The sequence below is a fragment of the Pelmatolapia mariae genome, linkage group LG3_W, assembly GCF_036321145.2.
Source record: "Pelmatolapia mariae isolate MD_Pm_ZW linkage group LG3_W, Pm_UMD_F_2, whole genome shotgun sequence".
NCBI lineage: Eukaryota > Metazoa > Chordata > Actinopteri > Cichliformes > Cichlidae > Pelmatolapia > Pelmatolapia mariae.
This window is the reverse complement of record NC_086229.1, coordinates 71,293,897-71,320,511: the sequence shown is the minus strand read 5'-3', so window position 1 is coordinate 71,320,511 and position 26,615 is coordinate 71,293,897. Positions and strand designations below refer to the sequence as shown.

Here is a 26,615-nt window from a genome sequence, read left to right as displayed (position 1 = left end):
AGCTCCAGTAAAATATTTCCTTGAGAATGGTGTGCTGTTGTGATCTTGGTCTCCTGACTCAACTGATTTACATAGGGTAAATCAGGTTCTGGTGCCAAAGGAATATAGACCCCAGATTCTCAGTCTCACGCATGATGCCAGCTTGGCCGGACATCTTGGGGTCAAAAAGACATATCACCGTGTACTACATAACTTCTTTTGGCCTGGCCTAAAATCGGATGTGGTGAAATATTGTCGATCATGTCATACATGCCAGGTAGTGGGAAAGCCAAATAAACTGATTCCACCAGCGCCTCTTCACCCGATTCCAGCGCTGAGCGAGCCGTTTGAAAGAGTTCTGTTGGACTGTGTGGGCCCGTTGCCAAAAACAAAATCTGGCCACCAGTACATATTAATGGTAATGTGCGCTGCCACTCATTTTCCAGAGGCAATCCCATTACGTACATTAAAGGCAAAGAACGTTGTGAAAGCCCTCACAAAATTCTTTTCAACTTTTGGGTTACCCAGAGTTGTTCACTGTAAAATCTAATTAGTTCCCAGAACTCAAAAAAAATAAGGAAACTCGTTGCCTCAAAAAAATTGAGTAAAGCTTAGCTAAAAATGACTAAATTAGGACAACTTATTTATTTTGAGTACTCTGTACAAGCTCATTTGTTCCCAGAAGTCAAAAAAATTGGATCAAGTTTACGTAAGATGACCAAGTTAGGGCAACTTACTCATTTTGAGTACCCTGTACAGCCTTGTTAGTTCCCAGAACTCAAAAAAATTATGGAAACTCGTTGCCTCAAAAAAACTAAGTAAAGCTTACTTAAGATGACTGTTAGGACAACTCATACATTGCAAGTCTGCAGTATTAAGAATAACTTGATATTTCTGACTGTACAATACTAATTGTTTACCTACTGACAAACATTTCAAGTTCAACTAAATGAAAAAACAATTTGTGGTAACCTGAATATGATTAAAAATAATTAACAACACTTTTTGTAATGATGTTAAAATGAGCCCAACTTTTATTTTCAAACACAACAAAGTATAACAGCCAACATACTGGACACTGTTCTGCTGACCAACAAACAATTATATTGCCGTCACTGTTATAATCTTACAATGAAACAAAGTCTCAGATGTAATTATTCTGAAAATAAGTTTAGGCCTACCACAAGTTTGTTTTGTACTTATATTACTTATATAATCAAGATAAAATATTTATTGTTCTGTCACAAGTGCAGTCTCTAATTTAAACAACACATTTGTTTTTCATTCCAACACTGAGTTGATGTTGTATTATTTTAAGGATGGCTTGTGTCCAGTCCAGGCATTACTGCCTGAATGACTGTCATGGATCGAGGTGATCCAAATGTAAGTGCAGAAGAAAGTCTTTAACTTCCCTTAAGTACAGTGGCAGTGGATGTGGGCTGGAGATGCAATGAGCTTGAACCTGCAGGCGACCATCTTCACTGACCACACCATCTGTGACGGAGGACTCATCTCTCCTGGTGTCCTGCAAGCAAACAATCATATTTTTTGGAACATGAACTCAATTGCTTTCTTAAAACATTTTTTCTGCATTTGGTATAAAACAGACTCCAATTCAGACAATCTCAGGCTCCCTCCCCACGAGAGAGGTGACATTCAATGTCCCAATTGTCAGTCTGGATAGCCCTGACCACCAACCAACACACAATAATGTCATGAAAGCATCATTTTAAAAAGGGCTATGCAAACATGACCAATAACTTTCATTCTAATGATGTGCAAAATGATTTGGGCACAAAACGAATTTTGCTGTTAGAAAACTTGCAGACTTCACTATATACAGTGTAGACCCTCTAAACTAAGTTTGGGGGATGTGATCTTTCAAGAAATGCAGACCAAACTGTTGTTGTTTGTTTACTTACACAGCATGTCTTGTAGAATGTTAAGATTCAGAAGTTAAGGAGAGATATACAGGAAATCCAAATAACAACACTTGTCCGGCCGGGTGGAGTCAAACGATGATTTTTAATGAACACACGCAGCGTGGGGAGATGTAATCTGTACACAGACAGCATCAGATCTCCACCCAGCAATGACACAGCAATGCTTTTATATCATGGAGGTATTTTAATGACGCCCTCTCTACGTCAGTACATGCATCAGTTTCAAAACCACAAATGTTCTGTTGACAACTTGTGACACAGTTTAAAAAGAACATTCTCTTCGCCTCGAAGCCAGGTGCTTCCTGTCACTGCCGGACGCTCGCTTATCGTCTGGAACATCAGGGACACGTTCTGCACAAACTATTCTTTCGCAGACACAACTTGCAGTTACAAGCATAATATGATTAAACTTTCACCTATATAACTGAGTCTATCTACTGTGTGTGTGGGTGTGTGTATATGTGTCAACCTTTTGCTGCACTCTCTTTCACCTCTCACCTCTTCAGCTAAGACTTGTAACCTTTCCACTAGACAGAAGGCCAGCACGTACACAACTGAAACTATATGTGTAATATATCGAATACATGTTTTAATCAAGAACCTCTACTAAAAGCTTAATCAAAAGATATAGATACATAAAAGATACTAAAGAATAACCTGATTGTTCGTAACCTGCTCAAAATCCTTGCACTCAGACTCTGCTTTCGGTTTCACTTTTGCAAAGCATGGCGTTTCCTGTCAGCCTGCAACTCAGTCTCTTACACACTGAAGTCATACAAAAGCATTTAGGATTATAGATTCAACTCAACAGTTTAACGTGGTTCTCACTGAACCTGTAATAAAGACTAATATGATACCAATATGTTTGAACATCTGAATGCAATAGCAATAGTGTTATTAATGGAATGGTAATGATGATTATAAAAATAGCAGCAAATAATAGCAGCAAAATATCCCTATACTCTACAAGAATTAACTGGAGTCACCAGCAACAGCATAGTGCAGTCATATCTCAAGTCTAATAACAGAAGACAGGAAAAGATCAGCAAAGAAACAACTTCCCCAAACCAAAGCACAAATAAAACAATAAGTAAAACAGGCTGATCTAAAGTATGATTAAATAAATGTCACTGACAGTTGCTAATATATTGGAAAACCAAAATACTTACCACTGAGTTGATGTCTTTCTGTCCAACAACAGGAGTGCTGGTCCCGATCGACCTCAAAGACAGTAAGAAGCAAGCAGAGGGAGAAAAAACAGAACATTTTTCAGAAACTGATTTGATCCTTAATGGCTGTGCAATCATTGTAACATAGAGTTTGCTTATGATGTTAAATTAAGGCTAGATTTGACATTAATAGATGCCACAGATGTCCAAAAGCTGCCACAAAGCATGAAAAAAAATGGACGTCTCCGAAAACGTCGGAGCATTTTTGCAAATATGTGATGTCTTGATAAATCGAGCAGATATTTGAAATTTACACAGCTACATTCTAGCCTGAAAATATCTTAAAAGTTTATTTTGTGACCCAGAAAAAGTAATAAGTTTTTTAGCGGCGCTTCTCCGCCATTGCCGCGCTTACAAGTACGAACAGGCTCCGACAACCGCAGCCGACAAATGCGATCCTCCTTTTCCCCAGATTACTCTTTCTAGGTCACAAAATAACCTTTTAAGATATTTTCAGGCGAGAATGTAGCTATGTAATGCTCAAATATCTACTTAATTTATCAAAATATCACATATTTGCAAAAGTGCTTCCACGTTTTCGGAGAGCTCTGTTATCCACCAGCGCGATAGCTGACCAGGAGGTCAAGGCTTGATAGAGTCCACGAGCACAGCTAACTCCTGGCGTATTGTTTTCAACCCCCCTGCGGTCTTTTGCTACTCAGGTTAAACATGATATATAGTTAGTTAGTTAGTTAGTTATGGCTATGGATTGAAAATACCCCCCACACCCCACCCTACCCCACCCCTAACGGTTGCACCTCCCGAAGAATTTTGTCTGGGCTCTTATCTCACTTTTTTATTTCAAACAATCAACAGAAAATTTCACAGACATAGTTTTATATAACGTTTTTAAGGCTGTGGTGTTAATTTTTAAGTAACATGAGCCCAGCGGCAGCAGCAACGCTAGGCTAACACTAACTAGCTAGCAAGATTATAAACCTGGTGCTAAACTAAGAGAAACCACAAATCAGTTTGAATAAGAGTAAACATTTACTCACCAAGTCAGTGTATCAGGTAAACATCCACAGCAATGACAACAATAATATCTTGAGCTGACGCTTCTCCAGGTTTGCTCAACATATTCCATAACAAATGCTGGCACCATGAACATGCGGACTGATCCGCGAGGGAGGAGGACGGTAGTCACGTGGCATTTTCAAAACACATCTTTCATCCTTCCGCACTGAGAAGCAAAACTTCCAGCTTACTTAGTTTTTCTAAGTTAAGACAACTCAAATAAATTGAGTTTATCGGCGTTTTTGCATAAAAAAGTACTGGTAACTTATTTAAATCGAGTTCTAATAACTAATTGATAAAAATTGAGTTCAGCCTATTTAATATTTTTAATTAAACACAATATTACATTTTACAGTGTAGAATAGTAATATATAATTAAAAAAGTGAGCTGTTTATTGAGGTCTGGCAAAAAACTACAAACAAAAAGGGCAAGGGCGAAACTCAAACCTAAACTGGGTGAACTAAAGCACAACATGAAAGACCCTAACATGGACATAGATAATCTTGGGCATAAATAACCTAGACATGGAACATGGAAACCTAGGAGCATGGCATGGAAAACAACAGATGATCTGACAAAGACTGAATGAAAAAACGTAGACTGAATACACAAAAGAGGCTAATGAGGGAAGTGGGAACACATGAGGAACCAGCTGAAACAAATGAACATAACGACAAAGTGAAACAGAGATAGAGAAGAAACCAAGAGAAAAGCAGAAAGTTTAGGATATTGATTCTTAATGCTTGTGTTGCATAACTTTCTGGGCATTCTTCCCAGACCTTATTGTAGATCTTCATTACAGTCACCTTTGACAGGTTTATGGCTGAGTTGAGTTCATAGAGTCAGAAGTAATGCATGTTATGTCCGCTTTACAGTAAGAGATAATTAGTCTTGCTTGACATTTCTCTGACCAAAAATAGAACTTAAATCTTGCTAATTAGGAATTTCTACAACTTCCAGCACTTTGTGAGGTCAAAATGAGCCGTAGTTCATAAATAATTGCTGCTAACCTGTTGCATGCTACAAATCATTTAAGCTATAAAGCTGTTGAAATGAAACATAAAACTGTTAAAGTTGTCTATTAGCACAAATTGTTAGATTGCAAAACAACAGCTGAACAGGTGTTGATGCATAAGTAGTTTAATTATAATAATAATTTATACTTTATTGAACCCCGTGGGGAAATTACTTGTTTTTCTCTGCATTTGACCCATTCACTCAGTGAAGCAGTGGGCAGCCACTAAGCAGGCGCCCGGGGAGCAGTGTGTAGGGACGGCACCTTGCTCAAGGGTACCTCAGGGTAGCCATTCAGTGGATTCAAACCCCCGACCTTCCGGTCATGGGGCGACCACTCTACCTACTGAGCTATCCCTATTATGATGCAAATGTAAACTTAACCTTTGTATATAGTTCAACACAAATGGGATATGTAGGTCAAAATGCTTAACATAGTAATTTATCTGAGTATCCCAAATCATTGTATAAAAGTACTTCCATTATATGTCATTTTAGTGTAACTGGACAACAGAGCAGTGGAAGGAGGTCTTCTTTTACATCATGTAGCTGGCCGGGTGTGTGTTTGTCACTTTCCTGGGAAACACCTGGTACCAGGATGCACAATGGGAAGAAGGCAAGCCATCAGAGTCAGTGATGCTTTGGGCAATGTTCTGCTGGGAAACCTTTGGTCCTGCCATCCATGTGGGGGTTACTTTGACCCGTAGCACCATCCTAAGCATCGATGCAGACCATACAGACCCTTTCATAGACACAGTACGCCCTGATGGCTGTGGTCTCTTTCAGCAGGTTAATAACCCCAGTTTTATTGGTTCAGGAATAGTTTGAGGAGCACAACAAGTCTTGTTGTTGACTTGGCTGAATCCAATCAAGCATCTGTAGGATGTACTGGACAAACATGTCCGATTCACAGAGGCTCCACCTCCCAACTTAGAGGATCTGTTTCTAACATCTTGGTGCAGATTTCATGTCACACTAGTGGAGTCCATACCTCGGTTGGTCGGGGTCAGTGGTCATAATGTTCTGCCTGTTCGGTGTAAATTAGCTGATGTTGATGCTGTTTTATCTGTCAGTCTAAATGATCACAGAACTTCTGTTACACACCATCTTTCTCGCTAGCTGCTAGCTGAGCTAACATGTTTCTAAGACAATCCTGCATTGTGTGATGACTGCTTTGTGTGTCTGGCTGTTGAATTAATGTGCAATGCATTTAATTGGGCAAATGAACATTGAATACCTGCACCTGCAAAATTCTATTGTTATTCTACTGTACAGTCCAGTACAGATTCCCTGCAAATGAGTCCACCGTGCTGCTAATCAAGTTTGAACATTATCTGCAATAAATGGGAAGAAGCTCAGTGTGAATTTCAGCAGCAACAAGCGCTGACAATAAGTGAACATACAATCTGACAGAAAGCAGCCCTCTCATTATAAGACACTGCATGATTAGTATGTCGCACTGTGAGACAATCATAAACAAGTGCATCATAGTGACATGGGTGAAATACAAAATGGATTTGAGTGTTTAACAGGTTCAGTTCTTACATGATCTCCACAGAACACAAACACAGTCTGTCTCATCCATCAGTCACAAACTAAAAACTATTTTTTTCTATTTCACACATATAAATCAAAATAAGGAACAAAGCTGCCATGTACTGTAAACACATGAATTCTCTGTATACTGCACTAAAGAGGAGGCAGCATTTAGATGTAAATGGATGCTGTAGTGTTTTCAAATGATGGGACAGTGATTGTACTCAGGAATACCGGAGTGATCGTCACTCTATTCATTTTTATTAAGAAATAACATATTTTCCACTGTGCCTGGACTCAGCTGATTTCTCTGTTTGGTAATGTTACACTGTAGAAAATGACGGGACAACTCGTCTCTCGTGCAACATATTTATCTTAGCAGAAACTTCAAAAACAGAAACAGCAGGTTAACAGTCTGCCCACGGCCTCATAACATACTGACTACACTTCTTCTGCACAGTGTTACAGTGACAATAACACAACACACCTGCACTGTAAAACAGCACCACAGTAGTACTGAAATAGTTCCTGTTATAACCAATGACAGTTTTATATCCACATACATCACTTTCATGAACTAAATCACAAACTCCCTGATTATCCAGAGACTTTATTGTGCAGCTCTGACCCAAACATACCTGTACAGACATTACAGACTTTCATCACAGCCTGATAACTGGATCAGCACAGGTGTAGGATCACATGTGTGCTCCGTAGCTTAGCCTGATTCTACATTTAGTCAGCATTTCCATTTACACAAGCATCTCATGACATAACACATTTACTCTGTTCAACAAAGGTTTGTCCATAAGCTCATGATTTTACTGACGTTATGTGCATCTCTCAGTAGTTAGCTTACAGCCTTTAAACTCACAAAGACATGAAACAGTTCTCAGATTCATTACCATGAACACACCAGACTATGAGTCCGCCATTTTAGCTACACGTGGTGGCCAACCATCTTTACAAACCCTTAACTCATGAATTCACTCTTCAGTTTGAGATCTGTTGCACTGTAAGACACTTATGATTGATTACTACTGTTGTCTATTACTTATATGTTATTTCCAACCAGGCTTACCTGCAATAACAGAGAAACAGCAGGTTAACAGGAGCTACTCGGTGTGCGAGATGTAAACTACTTCATCACCTACTGACTACACTTCTTCTAGCTACTGATGTGTGGGGCACTTAGCGCCCTCTGCTGGCGGAACTTATATTACACTTTCAGATAGCAAAATAAACATTAACAGTAGTTTTTCCAAAAGAAAGTGACTTTAAGCATAAAAATAAAATGGCTACTATTTTCATGTATTCATCTACATCATAGTGCCACAGTAATAACCTCGCCAGCTTTGAGAAAAGCCTTTCACATGACAGTGAGGAGGCAGGGCTGCACCAGTATCCCACAGCAAGCCTGTGAAGGTTTGGATATATGCACCTCTGCATAGATGAAACCCACAAATGAGGTGTTGTTGTACAGCAGTTGCTTGACACACAACAAACAGTCCACCTTGGAATGAAAAAACAAACAAGTTGAATATTACAGCACCGACACATTTTATGTTATTTGTAATATTTTACTGGGAGAGATCAGCTCAGTGTTGGCATCCAGGGGAGACCCTTCTCCTTTCAGCTGGCTCCATAGAAACAAGCTCCTCTGTATCACAGGTGAAACTCCCACAGCAACACTGACACACAAAGTCTGTGGGAATCCACTCCCACTTTATATTCACAAACATGATGATAATCAGAGAAATGAGAAATAACATCTAATTCTGGATGTTTAATGTCCGTCTGCTGGAGGCTCAGGACAGTTCACTTCTGTCTGTCCTCTGACACAGTCCTGCTATGGAGACTGAGGAGCCTCATTATTCTCAGTAGAAACCTCGTATGAATATCGGGACACTTTATGTTTTCTGTAGCTCAAAAAAACAACACCGACAAAAAGAAGGAGAATAACAACTATCAGTCCAATAAATCCTCCTGATGGACCTGTAGGAAAGAAACAAAGTGTCAGCTGTGGATGGAGGTAAATGACGAGTAACTAACAGAATAGAATCCATTTCCTCTACTGCAATAGAAAAAGTAAATAAATAGGTAAAACATGTGAATAGTTTCCACCCTGGTAGATTTTCTTGGATCTTTGATTAAATACTCGTGAGCACCATTGTTACCCCTCAGCCTGCTACACTCAAAAAATAACTATTTGAATACAAAAGTCATAAAAAGGATTTCCACATGATTCAATTGTTTTATTTTAACATTATGTAATTCTGTTATTCCAACTTATTGTACTTGAGTTGGACCAACTTCATTAATTAATGATAAATGAACTTAATTAACTGAGTTGATCCAACCCACACAAATTACATTAGTCCAACAAAAGTACTTAATGCTGACAGAGAGACATTTATTAACGTAGAAATCCTTTCCATGATTAGTTTAAGTTCATTTAAAGAGTTATTTTTTGGAGTGTCCAACAAAACATAAAACTTGTCATGCACATCTTTTTCCCTCCAGTTTAATGGATTCATAACAAATGTCACACAGCTGTGACTCCATCCATCCTCTTCCACTTGTCAGGGTCGAGGGGGGGCTGAAGCCTGTCCCAGGGCGAGAGGCAGGATACACCCTGGACAGGTCAGCAGTCTATCACAGGGCTAACACAGAGCACACTTCTTTAGATTCATCAGTTAAAATGTGTTTGGACTGCGGGAGGAAGCAAAAGTATCCGGAGAGAACAGACACAAACACAGGGAGAACATCCAAACTCTGCACAGAAAGGATTCAAACTCAGGACCTTCTTGCTGTGAGGCAACAGTGCTGACCACCACACCACCGAGCTGTCACTCCAAATGATTACAAGACTTGATGCAGAATTTTATTTATGTTTTTGTCCTTGACTGTCGAGGCTGGCTGTGTGGCAGCAGGAGTAGGACCCAAAAACTAGGAGACGTGAGGGACACAAGGCACACAGGACAACACACAGCAACATGGACGACACAACAACAAGCAGAGGAAGACAGAGGACTTAAATAGACAGAGGATAACGAGAGGATGGGAAACAGGAGGGAACACAGCTGGAAGTAATCAGACACAATGAGACAGGAGGAAGCAAAACTGAACACACTGAACACAGGACGAGAGACTGTCAAAATAAAACAGGAAACACAGACAGAGTAACAGACAAGGGCTTGACACTGGGACCGAGGGAGAAACAAGACAGGAACAAGACAGACTGAGGAGACAGAGAGGGCGAGAGACATGACGGGCTGGTGAGAACACAGACGAGACCAAGACATCCAGAGCACGAAAGGAAACTGATCCATGAATAACAGTAAAACACACAAACCCAGGACCATGACACTGACACATTAACCCACAACAAATAGCACACATGTGGTGTGTGTCTGCTTTCATGCCTCTTTAACCCCAGTGATTTTTCTGTGGTTTGAAATCTCGTGTGATCCTGTGATATCGTGAGTCCAGGAAACCACTCTTACTAGACTGTATCACATCATCTCCACAAAAATTAATAAGTTGTTGAATTTCATGCAGATCGTAGATGACATAATTACGGTCACCATAGAAAAATAAAATTATTTTGTTCAAAGTACAGGTTAGACTCTTGTAAATGAAACAACAGCCCAATTTCACTTTTTGAGTGTAGTAGAAAATCCTGGGTGACATTCTGCTCAAGTTATTATGTTCACAGGTTTGTCAGAAAACTTGACCTCTGACCTTGAACTTGAATCTTGTCCAACATTTGTAGTAGATGTACCTACGGTCTGATTTTGATTACATGAATTTAAAAAGCCCACGTCACCTGTGTTTGTAAACTTGGGTGTCCACACCACCCGTCCACCTGACCACCCAACAGGGTGATGACAACACCCCATCAGTCTTTTATGACTGGGGGGTAAAAACACACATGAACTGACCATCTTGTTATTAAATAAAGCCGCCATAAAAAGAATTTCCATTTGCAGCATTTCAACACGATCAGGACACACACTGGTTTTAAGAGCCCAGAGTGGAAACCCTCCAGCTCGATGACCTCATGATTATATCACTGCTCCTCACACCTGATGTGCTTCTTTAGGCTCCATCAGGTGGAGGCCTCCAACTCACACGGTTCACAGCTGAGTGTGAAGCAGACGGTCCTCAGCCTGAAAAGGGTGGAGTGCCCACTCCTGTTTATGGAGGAGTTACCGCTCCAAGTGGAGGAGTTTAAGTATCTCTGGGTCTTGTTCGCCAATGAGGGGAGAGACTGACACACGGATCGGGGCAGCGGCTGCAGCGAGCTCTGGGAAGTGACCGAAAGAACGACATCTTGGATACAAGTGGCGTGAAAGAGCTTTCTCCGAGGGCTGGCTGCCCTCTCCCTCAGAGACAGGGGGACAGATTGGTGTGGCATGAGAGGCAGAGCTGGCACTGGATGTATGTTTTGTGTCTCCACCAGTCTTGGTGTTACTTTATAACAGCTTTGTGTTCATATTTTACTTTGTAACACGTTACTGTAATCACATTACATTTTAGACTCGAGCCTGAGGTTCACATTATTACATGGTGATCATGTGACAGTGCATATCAGATCATTTTACAGAGTAACGAGAAAGTAACAACAAGTAGAGTAAGGAGTTACTTTCTCCAGTGAGTAATTAAGTAACACTCTACATTACTGTTAAGGAAAGTTACCAGCAATACATGTAATAGATTACACTTGCGGAGTTACAACTCACAACCACCAGCTTCACCCCTCCCCTCCCCCTCCAGCTGTAGGCTTTACCATTGAGTTTCCCCACACATGTTTACAGACGAGTTAGAGAGCAAGAGAAGAAGAGACTGATTCATAAATGTCTTTGTTTCTGCTCTAACCTTACCCAAACAATGCTGCTCTACAACTCTAGACTACCAGCCACAAAGACAACAGCTGGAGAAACATCTGTCCACCTCTGACATCCACCAGCTCATCCATACAACAAACAAACATCAACAACCAGGAAGCAGCTTCACCTCTGATCACACACACACTCAACTCTACTCACTCACCTGGAGGAACAATGATGATTTTCTGGTCTGAAAGAGGAAACAACACAGAGCAGAGAGGTTAAAGGTCAAAGTACAATTATGATCAGAATGATTGATTTTAAATATTTTTATATTAAATATATATATAATATTTCCTTTGACATTTGAGTTTTCTGTCATGTTGGGTTTAATGAAGCTCTGAACATCCAGCAGCTATTTAAATGTTTTAAAGTCAAGTTTTCATAGTTGAACATGTTCTGTTGTCTCTTTCTCTTTAATCTCTCTCACACTCCTGTCACACTGGTTTGTGTGACTGCAGCAGCATCTGCACATGTGCAGCTGTCGACTGCTCCTCCTACACTCAGCTTCAGTCTAACCTGATGTGACTCTAACTCTGTTCCTGCCATGTGATTGGTTCAGAGTGATGCTATTTTCATTGTTATTGAACTTTAATGTTACCTGTCAAAACAAAGAGTGAATAAATTCTATTGACTTTTTATTGAGTATGTTTCATGTTTCTACTGAGGAAAAGTTATTTTGCAATAATTATCTTTATCATTTCATCGCCCAGCTCTAGATTACAGTGAGAGACATTGAGCCCACACAGACTCCATCTACCCTGATGATGCCTTCACACACACAGACAAACTGAATCAATATGAAAATAATTCTTCTGAACTTCTGGTTTCTAACAGCTCTGACTGCATTTATAGATATGTTCTTTCAGCTGCTCACTCTGATCCCACTTTTGGTCTCTAAGAACCAAATCAATATTGAATCGGTGTGTAACTTTGCCAAACAATGTCGAACTCTGTAGTTTTCTCTGGTCCCCTCCCCATGTTTAACCACATGTTCTCCTTAAACTGCTAGCTGTCTGAGTGGTGTCAAAAAAATGATGTGGGCTTCATAGATAATTGGCAAACCTTCTGGAGGAAACCTGGTCTTGTTAGGAGAGACGGCATCCATCCCACTTTGGATGGAGCAGCTCTCATTTCTAGAAATATGGACAAATTTGTTAAACCCCCCAAAATATGACTATCCAGAGTTGGGACCAGGAAGCAGAGTTGCAGTCTTACACGCCTCTCTGCAGCTTCTCTCCTCCTGCTACCCCCCCAAAAACCCATCTCCATAGAAACTGTGTCAGTTCCCAAACAGACAAAAAACAAACTAAAAACCAGCAACAAACAACTTAAACATAAAAAATCACAAAGAAAGAACAATACAGTATCCACATCTGAACCAAAGAGCAAAACAGTGAAATGTGGATTATTAAATATTAGGTCTCTCTCCTCCAAGTCTCTGTTAGTACATGACTTAATAATTGATCAACAAATCGATTTACTCTGCCTTACAGAAACCTGGTTGCAGCCGGATGATTATGTTAGTTTAAATGAATCAACACCCCCGAGTCATTCTAACTACCAGAAACCTCGAAGCACAGGCCGAGGGGGCGGTGTGGCAGCAATAGTTTGCTGCTTTATAAGAAAGCCCTCCGCAAAGCCAGAACATCTTACTATTCGTCACTGATTGAAGAAAATAAGAACAACCCCAGGTTTCTCTTCAGCACTGTAGCCAGGCTGACAAAAAGTCAGAGCTCTACTGAGCCAACCATCCCTTTAACGTTAACTAGTAATGACTTCATGAACTTCTTCACAAATAAAATTTTAATCATTAGAGAAAAAAATTACCAATAATCATCCCATAGATGTAATATTATCTACAGCTACTTTTAGTACCATTGATGTTAAGTTAGACTCTTTTTCTCCAATTGATCTTTCTGAGTTAACTTCAATAATTACTTCCTCCAAACCATGAACGTGTCTTTTAGACCCCATTCCTACAAAACTGCTCAAAGAAGTCCTGCCATTAATTAATGCTTCAATCTTAAATATGATCAAACTATCTCTAATAATCGGCTATGTACCACAGGCCTTCAAGGTGGCTGTAGTTAAACCTTTACTCACAAAGCATCTCTAGACCCAGCTGTCTTAGCTAATTATAGGCCAATCTCCAACCTTCCTTTCATATCAAAAATCCTTGAAAGAGTAGTTGTCAAACAGCTAACAGATCATCTGCAGAGGAATGGCTTATTTGAAGAGTTTCAGTCAGGTTTCAGAGCTCATCACAGCACAGAAACAGCTTTAGTGAAGGTTACAAATGATCTTCTTATGGCCTTATGGATTTCAAACTGCAGAAAAATCACTAGAGTTATAAGAGTGATTTAGACAACTACACACGCCACGTGTATGCTATCGCTATTTATTGTGGTTTATCATAGCTTTCCTGCTTTTGGCAATCCTGGATTGGTGTGGTGGTTAGTGCTGTTGCTTCACAGCGAGAAGGTCCGGGTTAAAATCTGCAATCTGGCTAGTTTGCACTGGGTTCTCTCTGGGTATTCTGGTTTCCTCCCACAGTCAAAAATCATGCAGTTATTAGATTTAGGTTAATTGGTGATTCCAAATCGCCCATGAATGTGAATGCAAATGGTTGTTTGTCTCTATGTGATAGACTGGTGAGCTGTCCAGGGTGTACCCTACCTCTTAATCTATCACTTCAGGGTTATGCCCCAGCCCCCCTCCAACTCGGATAAAGATAGGAGGATGGTAGTAGTTGTAAATCCATTCAATTTTTATGTTAACCAGACTCTAGACTTTGTTAAACATTATGTAATATGAAGATAGTATTGAAGTGACCAAGTAGCATCGGGGTAAAAGCTATTGAATAGTTTTGGAATAGTAAACGATTAAAATATTCCAGGAGTTCAGCTTACTTCATCTAAACATGCTTCAATCACGTTTAATCAACACAAAATGCACATGTTTATTGACTATGAAAAAGTTGTGTTGATTTAACTAAGTTGTTTAAGTTTCTGCCAAAGCAAAACAATTGTGTGCAACCTGATAGGTTTGTAGCTTAAACCTATTCGCTGGAACGTTCAAGACAATTCAACTACACAGCAAAAAGCATTGAACACCAAGCAGAGCTCTTTATGATTCTCGTATACGAGGGAGGCCCAAGTCAAGTGTCGTTCCTTCCACTTGACCTCGGTTTCTCTCGTCCGCTCCCCCGTAACACTGCTCTTTTATTGAGGTTACATGAATATACATAGGTTCATTAACATATGACGTATACATGCAAACAAAGAGTACCTTCCTTTCCAGTCACCTTTCTCACTCACTATGTGTTAATAGACCTCTCTGCATTGAATCATATCTGTTATTAAGCGTTTATCCTACCACAAAACAATAAGAGAAGGTACGACCTCTCCCATGCTCCCACACACAACAACATGGACGACACAACAACAAGCAGAGGAAGACAGAGGACTTAAATAGACAGAAGATAACGAGAGGGTGGGAAACAGGAGGGAACACAGCTGGAAGTAATCAGACACAATGAGACAGGAGGAAGCAAAACTGAACACACTGAACACAGGACGAGAGACTGTCAAAATAAAACAGGAAACACAGACAGAGTAACAGACAAGGGCTTGACACTGGGACCGAGGGAGAAACAGACACAGGAACAAGACAGACTGAGGAGACAGAGAGGGCGAGAGACATGATGGGCTGGTGAGAACACAGACGAGACCAAGACATCCAGAGCAGGAAAGGAAACTGATCCATGAATAACAGTAAAACACACAAACCCAGGACCATGACACTGACACATTAACCCACAACAAATAGCACACATGTGGTGTGTGTCTGCTTTCATGCCTCTTTAACCCCAGTGATTTTTCTGTGGTTTGAAATCTCGTGTGATCCTGTGATATCGCGAGTCCAGGAAACTAACCACTCTTACTAGATTGTATCACATCATCTCCACAAAAATAAATAGTGATAGGTTTGTAGCATAAACCCATTCGCTGGAACGTTCAAGACAATTTACTACACAGCAAAAAGCAAGACACGAGTAGGCAAAGTTCTTTGTGTTACTCATGCATGAGGAGGCCTGCCTGGAGCCAAGTTTTGTTCCACCCACTTGACCTCCATCAGACTCTCAGCCAGGTTCCCCATAGCACTCCTTTTATTGTGGTTACATGAATATGCATAGGTTCATTAACATATGACGTTTCATATAGGTATACATGTGAACAAAGAATACCTTGTCTCTGTGTGTGTGTGTGTGTGTGTGTGTGTGTGGGGGGGGGGGGGGGGGGGGGGTCAGAGTGTGACCCCATATCTATATCTATCCCGTATCTAGCAAGTAAAAAAAAAATAAAATAAAATAAACAATAAAAGGTAAATCAAATGGACCATTATGGCAAGGCTGGGATGGTCCATTTGGTAAAGTAAATCCGTTGGGCATCTTTCTTCGCCTTCAGACAATAATTCTGATGGCAAAAGAACCAAACGGGACAGGTTTAAAAAAAAAAAAAAAAAAAAGACACGGTAAAAACAAAAAACAAAAAAAACCAAAATACAGTACTGACAGGGACTAGAAAGAGAGAGCATACTTCTCCTGTTTTGGCTTCCTGTTAGAAGAATTGAATTCAAAATCCTGCTCCTCACATACAAGGTCTTAAATAATCAGGCCCCATCTTATCTTAATGACCTTGTAGTACCATATCACCCTATTAGAGCACTTTGCTCTCGCTCTGCAGGCCTACTTGTTGTTCCTAGAGTATTTAAAAGTAGAATGAGAGGGAGAGCCTTAAGTTTTCAGGCCCCTCTTCTGTGGAACCAGCTTCCAGTTTGGATTCGGGAGACAGACACTATCTCTACTTTTAAGATTAGGCTTAAAACTTCTGTAGTTAGGGCTGGATCAGGTCCTTCCTTAGTTATGCTGCAATAGACGTAGGCTGCTGGGGGATTCCCATGATGCACTGAGTTTTTCCTTTCCAGTCACCTTTCTCACTCACTATGTGTTAATAGACCTCTCTGCATTGAATCATATCTGTTATTAAACTCTGTCTCTCTTCCACAGGATGTCTTTGTTCTGTTTTCCTTCTCTCACCCCAACCGGTCGCAGCAGATAGCCGCCCCTCCCTGAACCTGGTTCTGCCTGAGTTTCTTCCTGTTAAAAGGGAGTTTTTCCTTCCCACTGTCGCCAAAGTGCTTGCTCACAGGGGGTCATTTGATTTCCGGGTTTTTCTCTGTATGTATTATTGTAGGGTCTACCTTACAGTGCCTTGTGGCGACTGCTGTTGTGATTTGGCGGTAAAAAAATAAAATTGAATCGAAATTGAATTAAGGAAGAGGCTTCGGGAGGGGGGGGGGGGGGGGGGTGTTCTACGTTGGACTGTAGGACAATCAGAAATGTGTGCAGTAACAAAACAGGCAGCACTGAAAGGAGCTCTAAGTGTTTGTGTTGTTCAATGATTTGTGCACAACAACAAAAATGGGACCTCTCTCATCCATCAGTCATCATGTGGACATTTTTCTGACACACTTTGAAGCTGATGGACGTTTTGTGTCTGCACTAAGTACGTTTTCACCAGCTATGGCACCGGCAGGATTCACTTTCACAGACTCACAACCACCAGCTTCACCCCTCCCCTCCCCCTCCAGCTGTAGGCTTTAACATGGAGTTTCCCCACACATGTTTACAGACGAGATAGAGAGCAAGAGAAGAAGAGACTGATTCATAAATGTCTTTGTTTCTGCTCTAACCTTACCCAAACAATGCTGCTTTACAACTCTAGACTACCAGCCACAAAGACAACAGCTGGAGAAACATCTGTCTGCCTCTGACATCCACCAGCTCATCCATACAACAAACAAACATCAACAACCAGGAAGCAGCTTCACCTCTGAACACACACACACTCAACTCTACTCACTCACCTGGAGAAAAAACATCCAGGCCGATGACACTGATGGTTTCCATAAAGTATGCTTTTCTCATGAAGACACGACACTCAAATGTTCCAGCATCATTAATCGTCACATTCTTCAGAATCAAAGACACGTCTCCATCCTTCATCTGTCTGTCCTGCAGATCCACCCGGTTCTTAAAAAATGGATGCTGGTTGTCTGTTTCAAACTGTCCATCCCGGTACAAAAGCACATATTCATCTCCCAGGTCAGCTCTGCTCCACTTTACAGCTGTGATGTTTCTGTTTGGAGCTCGAGATGTCAGAGTGACGTCCTGTCCAGACTCAGCTGGGATGGATTCGTCTGAAAGAGGAAACAACACAGAGCAGACAGGTTAACGTGTTATGAAAGACACACATCCTCTTGTACGGAGTGCTGCTCTTTATTAGACGATTAATCAGGCTCCTTAACAGAAAGAGATTGAAGTATAAATATCACCAGAATTATTTTTTTAAAATATTTAATTCCTTTTTAATTTGACATTTAATTCATGTTAAACTTTTAAGAAAATGAGCAAAAACAAAAAAATGAACAAAAACAAAAAATTCACCTCCAACTATCAGGCTGATATGACTAACGTGCTCCATGTCTTCTTCTGAGTTTTGAGCCACACGACACTCATATGTTCCAGTGTCATTAATTGTCACATTCTTCAGAATCAAAGACACGTCTCCATCCTTCATCTGTCTGTCCTGCAGATCCACCCGGTTCTTAAAAGATGGATGCTGGTTGTCTGTTTCAAACTGTCCATCCCGGTACAAAAGCACATATTCATCTCCCAGGTCAGCTCTGCTCCACTTTACAGCTGTGATGTTTCTGTTTGGAGCTCGAGATGTCAGAGTGACGTCCTGTCCAGACTCAGCTGGGATGGATTCGTCTGAAAGAGGAAACAACACAGAGCAGAGAGGTTAAAGGTCAAAGTACAATTCTAATTAGAGACTTGAAAACTGATTCCTAGAAGTTAAATTTCTTGGAGTTTCTGACATACAAGGTCTTAATCTCACATCTGCTGGTTTGTGTTGTTCAATTCAAAATCCTCACATACAAGGTCTTAAATAATCAGGCCCCATCTTATCTTAATGACTTTGTAGTACCATATCACCCTATCAGAGCACTTCGCTCTCACACTGCAGGCTTACTTGTTGTTCCTAGAGTATTTAAACGTAGAATGGGAGGGAGAGCCTTCAGTTTTCAGGCCCCTCTTCTGTGGAACCAGCTTCCAGTTTGGATTCGGGAGACAGACACTATCTCTACTTTTAGGATTAGGCTTAAAACTTTCCTTTTTGCTAAAGCATATAGTTAGGGCTGGACCAGGTGACCCTGAATCCTCCCTTAGTTATGCTGCAATAGGTGCAGGCTGCTGGGGGATTCCCATGATGCACTGAGTGTTTCTTATTCAGTCAATATGTGTTTATACACCTCTCTGCATTTAATCATTAGTTATTATTAATCTCTGGCTCTCTTCCACAGCATTTCTTTAGTCCCGTCTTCATCCTCTCACCCCTCACTGTAGATGGCCCCGCCTCTCCCTGAGCCTGGTTCTGCTGGAGGTTTCATCCTGTTAAAAGGGAGTTTTTCCTTCCCACTGTCACCAAAGCTCTCACTCAAAGGGGGTCATCTGATTGTTGGGTTTTCTTTCTGTTATTGTTATGATACTCAGTTCCTTGAGGAGACTGTTGCTGTGATTTGGTGCTATATAAATAAATTGAACTGTTAGTCTGCCTGATTATCGATCCTGCTCATCAGTTCTACTTGCTACAATCAGCTGATGTCAGTTTGTGTGTCAGAGAAAGAAAATAGTGGTGCAGTATGCAGCGTGTGTATGTGGGCATTACTTTTATTTTTATTGGACAAACAGACGAGAGCGTGCTGGTATAGTGGAAACTGCATCCAGGACATAGACAACTGCATCATGCTGCTAACACAACTTCAGCTCTTTGAAAGCACCTGCACAGACAGCATGCTAACGCTAAGCTAGCATAGAGCCCAGAGTGATGTTAAAGCTGAGTGAATGCTGACCCCAGACCAGCAGCCAGACCCTGAACTTCAACAGGTAACAAAGTGATGAGCAGTCAGGCTGCAGCCTCCGTTTCTACCTGTTCATCTTTCTACAGTAGAATCGCCATGGCGATCGCTTTAAAGTCTCTTTGTGCTGGTTTTCATCTTTGCTTTGAGCTGTTGGCTTTGTGTTCATACATAAATACTAAGAGAAAGATGTTATGTATTAGCTCAGGGATTTGTGTTGGTGTGTTGGGCTGTAGCTCACTGCTCAGGAACATACTGCCTACCCCTGTTTCCATCTCACAGGAGACGCTACAGGAAATGGGGTAAGCAGAACGGTGTCTGTGTCCGCATTTAGGCTTAACTAAAGGGACAGGCTGTGGCTGGCTTCGACGTCGCTGTGGATGCTTTCTGCCTCCCCCCGACCTTCTGCGAGCAGTTTATCTTTAGGTTGTTCAGGCATCGCTGGATTTGCCATGTTGAACTGCAGGCCTCGGCGCTTAAGGCTCCTAAAGGTGGCGTGTGTTATGGCAACCTATGCCACCTGAGACGTGCTTCCAACTGTGACTCAGTGTCTTTCACTCGGATGGCGCTATTAAATGTTTGGTCGCTGAGAAATAAGACTTTTATTGTGAACGATTTCTTTACTATTTTCATGACGGAAACTTGGATTCGTCCTGGTGAGTCTCTTCCTTTTTCAGAGCTCCTCCCTCCAAATTGTGCCTTTTTTAGCTTACCGAGACATTCGGGCAGGGGTGGTGGGCTGGCAGTGATCTTTAGGAATAAACTCCGAGTACGACACCTGCCCTCCCCTATGTTCCCTAGCTTCGAAGCTCAACTGCTGGAACTTGCTGGTCCCCCCCTGACTCTCTGTGTTGTTTTCTACCGTCCCTCGAAATATAATAAGACTATAATAAGACTTCTTTCTTATGGTCTGGACATTTGTATCAGGGACATTAGCAACATTGGAATCTCCGACCACTTCCCGGTCATCTTTGATGCTGAGTTATGCAAAATGGATCAGAACTTTGAGGGTCCTCGACGTCTTGTGCGGATAATCAATCCTGGGTCTGTGGCTGAATTTTCAGCTGCTTTCTCCAAATCTGTTCTTCCTGACATTGATGATATTACACCATCTGCAGTTGATGATTTTGCTGACTCCTTTCTCTCTACATGCTCCTCTTTACTGGACTTTGTGGCCCCTATAAAGGTAAAACGGCCTAGAAGCTGCTTTTAACCATGGTTAAATTACTCTTTTCGTGCTTTACGATGTGTTTGCCGCCAAGCTGAAAGACGGTGGAAAAAAGACAAGCTCCAGGTGGCTTTTGATATTTTGCGCAGGACTCGCCTGGAATTTCAGAAATCTGGTAAGTTGGCTAAAGCGGTTTTTCTGTCAGCTGTCATTACGGATAACAGCCACAACCCACGTATTTTAAAACTTTTAAATCATTGGTTACCTAAAAAACTCAGACGCTGTTCATGACATCCTTCCATCTCGCATTATTAAAGATGGATTTAACGTTGTTGGGCCTTATATCTTATCATTACTGAATCTGTCATTGTTGTCGGGCTGCATTCCAGCTGCTTTTAAACACACTGTAGTGCATCCTATACTCAAAAAGAACTCCCTCGATCATAATGAACTCGCTAACTTTATACCAATTTCCAAACTCCCGTTTCTGTCTAAAATCCTAGAGAAGAGTGTTCATTCCCAACTTCAAGCTTATTTGGATGCAAACAACATCGGGGAAAATTTTCAGTCTGGGTTTAAGCCACGCCATAGCATGGAAACTGCATTACTGAGAGTTTTTAATGATCTCCTCAAAATCACTGACTCAGGGCGCTTTGTGCTCTTAGCTTTGCTTGATTTGTCCTCTGCTTTTGATTTGGTGGACCATAATGTCCTTTTAATGAGGCTTGAGCATCTGGTGGGCATCACGGGCAGTGCCCTTAGCTGGTTTAAATCCTATCTATAAGAAAGGTCCTTTTCTGTCACCATGGGTACCTACTCCTCCTCCATTTCCCCTGTTACCTCTGGTGTCCGCCAGGGGTCTGTACTGGGTCCTATGCTGTTCTCTTTATACTTGTTACCCTTGGGCCGAATCCTTGAAAAATACAATATTTGTTTTCATTTTTATGCAGATGACATTCAAATCTATTTCGAACTGGCTGGGGATGTCACATCATCGTTGCAACACTTCTTCGATTGTGTGAATGAAGCTAAAAACCTGGCTGCTGAGCAATTCCCTCATTCTGAATGATAAGAAGACAGAAATTGTAATCTTCGATAGTCCCATTCGTCAGGCTGAACTAACAGGTATATTTGGGCCCTTTGCTGACTCTCTTTCTGATTAGGGATGGGTATGGCACTGGTTCTGACATAAACGATAGTAACCAGACCGAAAAGCAGCTCACATTTCACTGCTTTATTTCGGTGTTTTTTTTTCCTGAGATGTCATACACTTTGGATTCTAGCCAATCATTTTACCTTTCCAAGGATAGTAGGCGGGCCCAGGTACATACGTTCTTTTAGAGCAGAGCTACAGATTAAAAATGCCCAAGGCGAAGTGGTCAAAAGTCTGGCTGTACTTCACAGCAAAAGATGCAAACTCAGCAGCCTGCAACAAGTGCTTTAAGGTGATACTGTGCAAAGGAGGTAACACCTCGAATCTGACGACGAACCTGGCGACGTATAGCGTTTTGTAAAAAGCCGAGAAATGCACCATATTTGATAGCTTGCTGCGAGACCTCACACCAGCACATCTACTGCGGGTGTGGTGCCTGTTATCGGACCCGGAGTTAGCAACATCCCCCAAGAACCCGAAGAGTAGAGTCCTGGCCCCTAGCCCTGCCAGTGTAGCAGGCATGATGACGGATGATGATGGCAGCAGCCGCCGCTCTTCTCTGGGCGAGTAGCTTAATGTTGTTCGTGTGTAATTAACGTTGAGTAAGCTAACCACGTTATTACATTAATGCATGTAAGGTGAACTAGCAAACACTGTCGTAGTTACATGCGGCTGTCTTCTTGTTTGATGGCAGATGCTCCCTTCACCCTGGCCAAAAAGGCTAAAATGACTAAAGAAAAAGTGGAAAACAACTAAACATGAGAGGTTTTTGGACAAAGTTTGTGTTCTCAATTCTTTAAGCACCGGTTTGAGCATTGTTTAAGCACCGGCACCATTTCAAAAGTGCAGGTTTGGCACCGCTATCGGTACCCATCCCTATTTCTGATACTGCGAGGAACCTGGGTGTTGTCTTGGACAGTTCCTTTAAGCTGGACAAACATGTTTCCTCTGTAGTTAAATCCAGTTTCTATCAATTACATCTTATCTCTAAGGCCAAGCCCTACATACCACGTAAGGACCTTGAAAAACTTATTCATGCCTTTGTTACTTCCAGATTAGATTACGGTAATTCCCTTTATACTGGTCTACATTCTGCCTTTATTCACAAACTGCAGCTTGTTCAAAATGCTGCTGCGCGTCTCTTAACTGGGACTGGTAGCTTTGAGTCTATTACTCCAGTTCTTTCCGACCTGCACTGGCTCCCCATTAAATATCGCATTGATTTTAAAATCTTATTGTTCACTTTTAAAATCTTAAATAACACCGCACCCAGATATCTTAATGATCTCCTTAGCTTTTATACCCCTAGGAGAGTACTTAGATCAGCAGGCCAAATGCTCCAGGTGCGACCTAGATCTCGGCTTCAGAACAGAGGTGACCGTGCATTCGCCTCTGTTGCACCCTACCACTGGAATAATGTTCCTCAAGCTATTTGCGCGTCTGATTTAATTCAATCTTTTAAATCTCGATTAAAAACGTATTTATTTAGCCTAGCCATTCCGGCTTCCTAGAACCCGCATTTGTAATGGTACTGTATTTTATCATTTTGCTCTGATTATAACTCTCAGGGCCTGGAGGTTCAGCTGTTCGCTGATCAGCTGATTTCTCTCTCTATCTCTCTAGTTCGCTATCTCTCTCTCGCCAGGGCGGAACTCATTATGGGTTCACGCCCTTGGCCCACGCCCTCGGAGGAGGAAACACCTGTGCCTCATCAGTGTGGATGGCATTTAAGCCAGGAAGCAACGGCTGTTCTTCGCTGGATCGTTGTGAGAATCGCACCCTCTGGACTGTTTTCCCTGGTGTTCCCTGAGCGACGAGTGTTCGAGCAGATTCATGTTTGGATTGTTTGGAGAGAGACGAGAGTGTTCACCTGAATTCCTCTGGAGCCCTGCCCCTCTCACCTTTTGTATATAGCACTGCCCCGCACCTTTTGTATATACACTCATTGGACATTGTTCATTAATAAATTCTCTTGTGTGCATCAATCTCCGGAGTCCAGCACGTGAGTCCACCTTGTACACCGTGACAATAACGATCCAGCCACATCAGGGACTCAGCCCCCACCCAGCAGCCGGTCATCTCCACGGAAGCTATCTTGGATCAGCACTAACAAATGTTAGAGCACATTAATCAGCAGCTGGCAGCACTAACTCAAGTCATCGCTCAACGGATACCGCTGTCGCTTTACAGTTATCGGCTCATGAGCCCTCTGCGCACGGGTTCTCCGCTCCTTCAACGTCTGCCCATGCGGAGCCTCCGGAGCGGTCGCTGCCCATTCTCGGGTGAGTTCCGCAAGACTGCGGGTTTTTTAACACAAGTGACATTGCAGTTCAAACAGCTACGGAGGACTTATGAGACTGATGAGGCTAAGATCGCTTTTTTCGTTCAGTTGTTACGTGGTCAAGCATTAAATTAGGTGCAGGCTGTATTAAGAACTGACCCCGAAATAACCTATGCTGATTTTCTCGCTAAGTTTAAAAATGTCTTTAAGAGAGGCAACGGGGCCGAAGCGGCGGCTCACCGACTGCTTAATTTGAAGCAGGGAAGACGGAGCATGGCTGACTACTCGATTGAGTTTTGGACTCTGGCTGAGGAGACCGGGTGGGGGCAGTCGGCACTAATAAGTACTCTGCTGAATAACCTGTGTGACAAGCTAAAAAGGGAGCTAGTTATGAGGGAATTACCTGTGACTCTTTCTGATGTTATGACCCTGTGTGTAAAGGTGGATGAAAACATGCGAGCGCGTCGCAGCGCTAGAGACTACAACTCCCAGAAGCCCCTACGACGAGAGGAGATGGCCTCCGGTGGAGGTATGGCAAGTGGAATGGGAAAACGGGACAGGAATTATGAAGACGAGGGTAAGCAACCAAGCAAATAGCATGCTCCAGATTATCGCCGGAAGAGCGGCAACGGCGTTGGAGAGCTGGTGAGTGCTTCTACTGCGGCCGTAAGGGCCATATGGCCATTTCCTGTCCTGACCAGCCAAAAGACTATGCCCGCCAGTAGAGGGGAGAGTATGGGTGGGCGAGGTTTCCTGTTCACAATCTCCTCCTCGCTTGATGCTTGCGGCTAAACTAACGGTTCGTTCTGTTTCTCACCCACTCCATGCACTAATTGATTCAGGTGCAGAGCAGAATTTCATTAATGAGTCCCTCGCTCAAGAATTAAAACTAAACACTAAACCACTGCCACATTCACTCCAAGTTACCACCCTCAGTGGGCAGCGTCTCCCGGATATCACCCACATTACGGAGCCAATATCATTAACCCTCTCTGGTAATCATTCTGAGACGTTGCAGTTGTTTGTGTTTAAGGCTCCTCTCACACCAGTAGTCTTAGGGTTCCCCTAGTTACGTCAACACAACCCAGTCCTGGATTGGAGGAAGGAAAGCATTCTGGGGTGGGGAGAGGAATGTCATATGTCTTGTCTAAAAGCCGCAACTCCACCCGCGAACCCTCAGAGTAACCCCCCACCATCAGAGTCACCCAATCTCTCGTCTGTGCCCTCAGTCTATCACGATCTTAAGCAGGTTTTTTGTAAAGATAGAGCACGTTCTCTTCCCCCTCACCGGCCGTACGACTGCGGAATTGATCTTCTCCCAGGTGCCCCACGTCCTACCAGCCGATTATACAGTCTTTCACAGCCTGAACAGGACAGCATGGAAAAGTACATTAACGAGTCGCTCGCCGCAGGTCTGATTCGCCCATTATCATCCCCTGTTGCGGCGGGGTTCTTTTTTGTTGCTAAGGACAAGAGCTTACGGCCGTGCATAGATTATCGAGGCCTCAACAATATCACCATCAAAAACAAATACCCACTACCACTACTGACATCAGCCTATGAACTGCTCCAAGGGGCCACAGTTTTTACAAAGCTGGATCTGCGTAACTCGTACCATCTGGTTAGTATACGGGAGGGGAACGAATGGAAGATGGCTTTTAACACACACTTAGGCCATTTTGATTACCTTGTTATGCCGCTTGGTCTAACCAGTGCCCCAGTTGTGTTCCAGGCCTTTGCCAATGACTTCCTTAACCACTTTGTGTTCATCTACCTTGCCGACATTCTCATCCTTTCACGCTCCGTCTCTGAACATGAACGCCACATCCGGCAGGTTTTGCAACGTCTTCTCGAGAACCGTCTCTTCGTGAAAGGTGAGAAGTGTGAATTTCATGTGACCACTGTTTCATTTCTGGGCTACATCATTGAACAGGGTAATCTCAGGCCCGACCCAGCTAAGGTCCAAGCTGTCATTAATTGGCCCGTCCCGACAAACCGTAAGCAACTCCAAAGTTTCCTGGGTTTTGCTAATTTCTACAGACGTTTCATCCGTGACTACAGTAAGCTTGCTCTCCCACTAACTCGTCTCACATCTCCTAAAGTTCCCTTCTGCTGGGAGGAGTCAGCACAAAAGGCTTTCAGCCTCCTGAAGGATCGTTTCTCCTCCGCACCCATCCTGGTTCAGCCTGACCTCGGCCTGCAGTTTGTCATGGAGGTGGATGCCTCAGACACAGGGGTGGGGGCCATTCTATCCCAGCAACAGAAGGGTAAGCTCCATCCCTGTGCCTTCTACTCTTGCCGTCTCTCATCTGCTGAACAAAATTATGACGTTGGGGACAGGGAACTGTTAGCCATTAAGCTCGCCCTAGAGGAATGGCGTCACTGGCTGGAGGGCGCTGCCCAGCCGTTTGTAGTT

At 42.4% G+C, this 26,615-nt stretch overlaps 1 protein-coding gene across 3 annotated transcripts in view; it reads right to left on the bottom strand.

Moving 5' to 3' along the window:
- Positions 1-1,203: 1,203 nt before the first annotated feature.
- The window catches only part of LOC134624772 (tyrosine-protein kinase-like otk), a 44,677-nt gene continuing 19,265 nt past the window's right edge, over positions 1,204-26,615 (bottom strand). The window contains exons 5-8 of one of the 3 annotated variants that reach the window (XM_063469814.1): positions 18,123-18,449; positions 17,543-17,875; positions 11,775-11,801; positions 7,314-8,714 (exon numbers count right to left, since the gene is read on the bottom strand). In XM_063469814.1, the coding sequence (XP_063325884.1) occupies positions 8,569-8,714; positions 11,775-11,801; positions 17,543-17,875; positions 18,123-18,449 (833 nt within the window). In that variant the 3' untranslated portion in view covers positions 7,314-8,568. Of the gene's footprint in view, positions 1,505-7,313; positions 8,715-11,774; positions 11,802-17,542; positions 17,876-18,122; positions 18,450-26,615 lie in introns of those variants that run through there. The other 2 variants (XM_063469816.1, XM_063469815.1) reach the window with 2 other exon arrangements.